Source organism: Microplitis demolitor, chromosome 8 (genome assembly GCF_026212275.2).
Source record: "Microplitis demolitor isolate Queensland-Clemson2020A chromosome 8, iyMicDemo2.1a, whole genome shotgun sequence".
In the NCBI taxonomy this organism is placed as follows: domain Eukaryota; kingdom Metazoa; phylum Arthropoda; class Insecta; order Hymenoptera; family Braconidae; genus Microplitis; species Microplitis demolitor.
Genome location: NC_068552.1, coordinates 5810215 through 5818332, shown reverse-complemented (window position 1 = coordinate 5818332; position 8118 = coordinate 5810215). Strand labels below are relative to the sequence as shown.

At 36.6% G+C, this 8118-nt stretch overlaps 1 protein-coding gene across 1 annotated transcript; it reads right to left on the bottom strand.

The window, feature by feature from the left end:
- Window positions 1-6035: 6035 nt before the first annotated feature.
- On the bottom strand, window positions 6036-6785 carry LOC128668457 (uncharacterized). The gene has a single exon (XM_053741524.1). It carries the CDS (start codon window positions 6783-6785, stop codon window positions 6036-6038), a length of 750 nt encoding a protein of 249 aa, XP_053597499.1.
- Between the last annotated feature and the right edge of the window lie 1333 nt (window positions 6786-8118).

Below are 8118 nucleotides of genomic sequence, written 5' to 3'. Positions count from 1 at the left end.
AATCAAAAGAGTTCGTTAACCATCAACTTTCCCGAAAATTTTGAATCGATCGGTCAAGTAGACTCTAAAATTTAAAAGAAGTACAAAAAAAAAAATTTTTTTTTTAGTTTTTTTTAAATTTTTAAGAAATGGCTCGATCGATCCATTCTAAAATCGGATCTGCTCTTGAACTCAATAAAGCGTATCGATTGACGCCTCAACCATTTCAATCGGTTGATTCGTTCGAGAGAAATCGTTGTAGAAAGAAGCAGTGAAAAACGGTTTCCATCAAATATCTTTGAAAAGACTTAACAAATCGATTTCACATTTTGATCAGCTCTAGAACTCAACAAAACGTGTTAATTGCTGCCTCAATCGTCTCAATCGGTTCATTCATTCAAGAGATATCGTTAAAGACATAACTTGTAAACACGATTTTTTTCGAAAGCAATGACACAAAAGTATTTTTAAGCTCGAAGAGCTCGAAAATGTATTCACAACAATTCTTGAGCTCGAAAACAGCGAGAAGTTTTGGGGCTGGCCCGCAGGGTCAACCGATAGACAGATATTTTTTTATATGGTTGGGACATTATTCCGTCAATGGACCAGAAGAAAAATAGCCGTTTCAAATGAAGCACTCTCATATATATCCATATATATATATATATATATATATACAGTCGAGTCTCGTTATGAGTCCGCTCGTTATGAGTCCGTGAACCAGGATTTCTACGGAAGACCTTCCTCCTCCACAACGTGAAAAAAAAAATTAATTTCAGAGTCTCGATATGAGACCGTATATTCATGAAAAGAAATTAAGAGTTTATTTATCATAATAGTCCTATTATTTGTTTATAAGCAAGACACTGTATAGCTGTATTACTATAAGAAACATAACACTCAAGTCAAACGGACTCATAACGAGATACTGGAAATAATCACGTACACACTCACACGCTTAAAAAGTAGGGGAAATTCAACTCACGACTGTCGCCTGCGCTGACAGAGTGGGGGTACACAAATTCTTAGAATTATATTCCCCTACACCCCTTTATGCGGGTTCATAACGAGACTCGACTGTATATATATTGTAGTATTTCAACTCATAATTAATATTGCTTATGCACTACAATGATAACACAATTAAATTAGAAATAATAAAACCACAATTAACAGCAGTAAAAGAAACCAAAGAGAGAATTTATTGATATACAGATGTTTGCTGTTAAGATGTCAATATAAGACTGTCTGACTTAGTCGCGCATCTATAAAAACAAGAGAAGAAGGCATTTGTTTTCTAGCTATTCGAATATATTAAAAAATCAGTTTCACATTCGTTACACTAACCCCTTCTCAATAAATTATCGTCCCGATAAAAATTGTGTTGGGCGAATCAAACTTAATTGGAATTAAAATCATTTGCAATTTTGGTTCGATTCCGCTATGGTCCCAGCACAACCCTATCCATCACCCTACAGGGAAAAAAACACCATAGCAAAAAAAACAACGCTGTAAGCTAACGCAAAGATAATAAAACAATAAAAAAAAGTCTATAATTTAATTGAGCTAAGAATTGATAAAAAAATAAAATATTCTGCTAAGCGTATCGAAGTTAATCGACACGCGTGACTCTATTTTCCTAATCAACGAATCAAATGAATAAATTTAAAAATGTAACCCTCTTCTTGAATAATGGATCTTCACTGGAAATGGGAACAGGTAGGGGATGGGAACAGAAACTCCTTCCTCTCTTTCTTGAAGGACTAGGAATGGACTCCTTCTCTCCTTCTCCAATGAAATTGGAAATATTATCTGCACATAATAAAGAAAACAAAACAAGTATCTTTAAAATTTTATTACATTATATATTTAAACATATTTCATCGTTACATCTTATTATTTATTAGTTGTTAATTTATATACTTTTAGTGCGATTAATTCAATAATTTTCGATCTTATATGTTCATGTTCTGCCGTTCGATTCATTCAGATCACTCTCCGATATGTCATCTCGAACTAACATACCAATGATTCTGAATAATCCACGTTGCAACGAATTTCATTTTTCTCCCTAAAAGCTCCTCGGAAAGTCGCCAGGATATCCACCTATCTTCCAGAAATCGTGCACTAAGGAAAATGTCGACTATGTTAACTCCGGATGGATCCCAAAGCTCCAGTCAGGTTGCTCTTAGCCATTGAAAAGTTCTCAGAATCAAACTTTTGATCCTTGTTGAGCTCACTTAGATCAAAATAAATATCCAGTCTCTGATCAATGACTGAAGAATCTCGGGAACTCTTTTCAACGATTAATCGTTCAGGGCCCACGGCCAGACTTCCATCAGCTAATATACTCAAACCCAGAGCATTTCCAGTCCTTATAGAATCCCGGGAATCCCTCGAACAACGTTACCACTGAGATCGTTCAGAGCTCTCTGTCGGACTTCTTTCAGAATCTCGGGAACTCATCAGCAACGTCTACAGTGTGGCTATTTAGGGTCTACTGCCAGACATCTCCTAAGGACTATAACAGTCTTTAATGAGTCGTCCAGACAAATCATTCAATTCAATCATTCTGAAAGAGATATCCTAGTCTTCATTCATTACAATATATATATATATATATATATATATATATATATATATATATATATATATATATATATATATATATATATATATATATATACTGTGACCGGGTATTTAGCTCGACTGGAAGTCATCAGACGAACTATTCCCGCACAATATATTTGGCTTACCTGGTTCGGCTTCGGTAGTTGTTGGGCGCCAGGTGATGTATCAATCACCAAAGTCGACGCTCGGAAGAAGTCGGCTCAGGGTGGAGGATCGGGAATAGGGTAGGCACTTATAAGTAACGTCAAATAATTACGCAGGAATAAAGAAATTAAGTAGTAATATATTACCGGAAAGTGAAACGAGAAAACAGTTCAATGTTACAAGAATACTCTATGTAAGGTTACCGTAGTCGATAAGCCTCGATATAATTATAATAACAGCAAATATTCTGTATTTTATTCATATATTATAGTCACAACAATTAATCTGTTATTTAATTCATATATTATAAAAGTACTCCGGGTAGTATCCGGTATTGCGACTTAACGGCAATGTGATGTTAAGTCACTAGACAATCGACCGTCGGTAACTCGCTCCAGCCGATCATATACGTAAATTACCCGCAAAATGTTAGCTTGACTCGCTACACTAATAATGATGATTATACTAACATAATACTAATAATATCCGGGAGTCGGACAATACCAGAAGCGAAACGCCAGTAACGAAACTCGAAATGCGCGGTATCACATTAATTAAACATTAATCAAATAAAAAAAAAAATTTTAAGAGATCCAATTTTCAGATAACATTGAAACTTAAATAACAAAACAAACAGAAAATTCAAATTGTACCAGCGGAATAAGTCGAGTTCGGAAACGCCTTACCCAAATAGAAGTTATCTGCTATTTTTCTTTTATTTATCGCCAACTTCGGCGTCAACTCTAGTTATTCCTCGAAACAAATTTATCGGACTCGCTCACCGGTCGATGATCTCGAAGTCCCAGGTTCGTCGTCTCCACGTGGTCAAGAGGATTCTAATGGCAGGCCGGGAACGGCATCACAGTTCTTCATCCGAGCCGGGATACTCCTATTAGGGTGATCGTGACTTGCTCGCTGATGGTTGATGATCGTTTTTATTGAATAGGTCTCGATCTACACAGATATCCGCACGCGGAACAATAAATCACCGGTATCGGTGTCGTCGTAAACAATTGCAACACACCAGCGTTTTATTTATAACAATCGCGATAAGTATCGGTTGCAAAACACGTGTCAGTTTTTCAACGAGGTACGATCCAGAATGGCGTCGTCTGTTTTCATTCCCAGGTTCCCGCCTTTAGTTCCGGGCTTCCTCACTAGGCGGCACTTCGATAGGGCCTCAACCAGGCAGTCATCTCCATTGTGACGGTCAGTTTCAACTCCTACTTGAGACGGTCGTTTTTCGGATGATTACTCGATCCCTACTACTATATGCTGTGAAATCCTTTGCTCTAGCTGTTCGTGTTCATTAACTAGGCTGTTCGAAGATGTTGTTCGTCCGGCAGGCGAAATCACGATCCGATGTCAACTTCGGACATTTCCGCTAGCGGTAATTTCCATAAGTCGTCTCTCAGCTGGGATTAGCTGTTAACTACTTGGGCCGTGAGACGATGGTCAGCGACTCGGTCATGTCCTCTTGGGCTCGGGTGATCAGCAAACGAGTACCTATCTTACAACTACTAGTACCAACTTAAACTAACTTAATTCCTAATTAACTTAATACTATTATGACTAGGACTAATTTTGCGAGTCTCGGATCTTTCTCGTACCACGCTGCCAACTGGACGAATTAATTAATTTAAATTACGCGGAAGAATCATTCGAACGTCGGGATCGGCCAAGTCAAAATACTAGCTGTAACATAACTTTACAGTCTTTAAAATAATGTAAGGATTAAAAATAACGTACGAATTAAACCCCTCAAGTGACCACGTGTCGGCGTCGAATTATGCATTGAAATTTTACAATGTCACAATATATATATATATATATATATATATATATATATATATATATATATATATATATATATATATATATTAGGGTGCTTCGTTTGAAACGACTTTTTTTTTCCGGTCCATCAACGGAATAATGTTCTAAATATGTAAAAATAAAAAATTCTCACCAAAGATGAGTTCTTAATTCTAATTTTAAGTACTCGCTAAATGAGTTTGAAATTTTCCCATTTAATTAGCATGTAAATTTCGATTTTTTTTCTGAATTATCTATTCGCTATGAGTGTGACTGCAGCGCCAGACAAAATATGAACTACGGGAGGCTGTCAGAGTATGTTTTTATACGTATGTCAATAGCAAGAAACATAAAAATAAATAAATATTATAAATAATAGTAAAAAAAAAAGTTGTAAAAAATATGTGACAGTTTTATAGTAATTGCAGTTTTGTTTTTTAGCTAAACGGACCATCAATAAGTAAGTATAATGATAAAAAATAAAAAAGATTGCAGTAAGCATTTAGGTTAAGTTGTTTGAAATTCATATCAAAGTCAAAATGTAATACTAAGGAAAAAATCAAAATGAAAAATAAATAATTAAATAATAACAAAATAAATACTTTCACGTGTGCTTGCTTACAATTTCAGTAATCATAGCCTCCCGTAACTCCGAAAGTAACCACTGCAAACGCTTCAGTCAATTTGATTTCCCCTACCATGGCTTCACTCAGAGCGAATAGCTCCGCGGCATTGCAAGATATGAAGTCACTATTAGGCGAAATAAGAGAGAAATGCTTCCTCTTTAAAAGTGCTTGTAGCTAATTTACGTTTCGTAACCGGAATGACTGGTAAAAAATCTTAAAGCCTGTTTTTTTTTCAATTTTCATGGTTTTTTTAATTTACTTGTAAACTACTAACTTTAGAAAAAAATTTTAGAGGCCTTTTCTCGTAGAGAATTTTATTTTCTACAAAAAAAATTATTGAGCCCATTTCCGTGGAGCAAGTAGTTTCCGAGATAAATCTAATTAAATGTCTCAAAAATTGAGATATCGCTGTTTTATCCACAATTTCAGTACTTTTGTATGAAATTATAGCTGTAGAAACATTTCATGTATCAGAGTAAAATATAAAAATACATATTTCACATTTATATGCAATTATAAAAAGTATGGAACAATTAGTTTGGTATTGAGAGAGGTAGTAATTGAAAAAACTTCCGATGGTCAAACGAAGACATTTGGGTTAAGATAAAAAAAGATGGAGGTAAGTGTAATAAGAGACAATTGTTGAATTATGAGATGGATATCAATACGCATGCAATAAAGAACGAGTGTAAACGATGTGAATACTACAAAGTATTTATTCAAACTGAACTTAGAACTAAGGAATAGATAGTAAAATAAGTAGGATAAGTATTAGCTTATAGTTTATTGAGTAGCCTGTGTGTAAGTATAGCAGCAACGTTGCTTTATGTTCAACACTTCCCCTCAATGTTGATGCTGTTCTGCTGATCCTAAGTTTCTTAAGCCAATTTTGTTGACCATCGTGATCAGTCTTACTGCTCTAACTGGTTTTGTTAAAATGTCTGCCAAATTGAATTCACTCGGACAGTATTTGAGTTTGATGACGTTTTTATCCTCTAAATCTCGAGCAAAGTAATGGCGGGTATCAATGTGCTTCGTCCTTTGGCTGAACCCTGATGACCGATGGCTGTTAATACAGCTCTGGTTGTCTTCGTTGATGATCGTCGGTGTGAGCTGTGTTTTTCTCATGAATTCTAAGACTTGTCTTATCCAGACGGCTTCTTTTGATGCTTCTGCCAGAGCTACAATTTCGGCTTCGGTAGAAGAAACTGATACACAGTCTTGTTTTTTGCAGCTCCAGCTGATTGCTCCACCCAGGAACATGAAGAGATAGCCACTATTTGACTTCCTATCCTGCCTTGACTCGGCCCAATTTGCGTCTGCATACCCAATTAGATTTTTGTTCGCTGCTGATGTGTCACTCAGTTGGAGCTCATAGCTCTTGGTGTTCTTCAGGTACCGAATCACTCTCTGAAGCTCGTTCCAGTTTTGTCTCCTGATGTCCTTTATGTGTTGACTTAAAATCACAACTGGTGCTGAGATATCTGGCCTGGTGTTTACGCTTAGATATAGTAGCGATCCTATCAGCTTCTGGTAAATCGTAGTTGACATCAGTGGGGTCAAGTTCCTGATTTTAAAGTATCCTGGGTCCATGGGGATGTTTGAAACTTTCGCGTCCTGTAGCCTTGCTTCTTTTACGATTTCGTCGATGTAATTTGTTTGGTTTAGGAAATATTCTCCTGCCTGGTTGCGTCAAACATTAATACCTAGGTAACACTTGAGTTCTCCCAGGTCAGTGATGGAAAAACGTTTGTTGAGGTCTTCACGCAGCTTGTCTAAAGTATGTTTCCTTTTCCCTGCTCCCAGAATGTCGTCGACGTGCATTATTAAGAAGGTATAGGAATCATCGGTTTCTTTTCTTCTAAACAAACATGGATCTACAGTGCAAGGCTCGAAATGAAGTTCTCTGAGTATTTGTGAGAGTGTCTCATACCATACTCTCGCTGATTGTTTGAGACCATATATGCTACGTATCAGTCTGCACACATGGTCAATCATTGAATGATGTGGATATTTCATGGCCTGTTTCGGATATTTCTGTCTCGGTTTTGTTGATCAATAATTTTTCTGGAATCTCAACTTCTTCTTCTTCTTGTAGTTCTCTGGCCAAGATTTCATTTTGATGGGTGTCTTTTTCATCTTCAAAAAAACGTACGTCACGACTGATTATGACTTTGCCAGATTTTCTGTCTAATAGTCTATAACCATTAGATTCTTGCGAATAGCCGATGAAAGTGTACATCTGGGCTTTACTGTCTAACTTTTTTCGTCTCTCTTTAGGTACATGTGCAAAGGCTTTACACCCGAATATCTTGACGTGTGACAAGTTGGGCTTGACTCCATGCCACAGCTCAAAAGGAGTCTTGTCCTTATCCTTTGTTGGTAAGCGATTTTGTAAATAACACGCTGTTGTTATTGCCTCCCCCCAGTATGTCTTCGGTAGGTCAACTTCTATCAACGTGGTTCGCATAGCTTCAACAAGATAGCGATTTTTTCTTTCTGCAATTCCGTTTTGTTGCGGAGAATAAGGAGCTGTTAGTTGCTGTTGAATACCTTGTTTTTTAAAAAAATTTTTAAGTTTGTGTGATGAATATTCCCCACCACGATCGGACCGAAAAATTTTTGGAACTTGTCCAAATTGGGTTTCGCAGTTATTTACGTATTTTTTAATTATATTATTTGCCTTAGATTTCCTGGAAATCAAGAAAAGTTGACAGCGTCTGCTAAAATCGTCGACGAATGTTATGACGTAACGGAGTCCTCCTGGCGTCTGAATAGGCATTGGGCCGCAAATATCCGTATGAACGAGTTGACGTGGGCTTGTAGTTATATGGTTTGATTGCTTGGGAAACGCTGATCGAGACATCTTTCCTTTTATACAACTCTCACAGTGCGACTTGACTGGACAATCACTAATATTAATGCC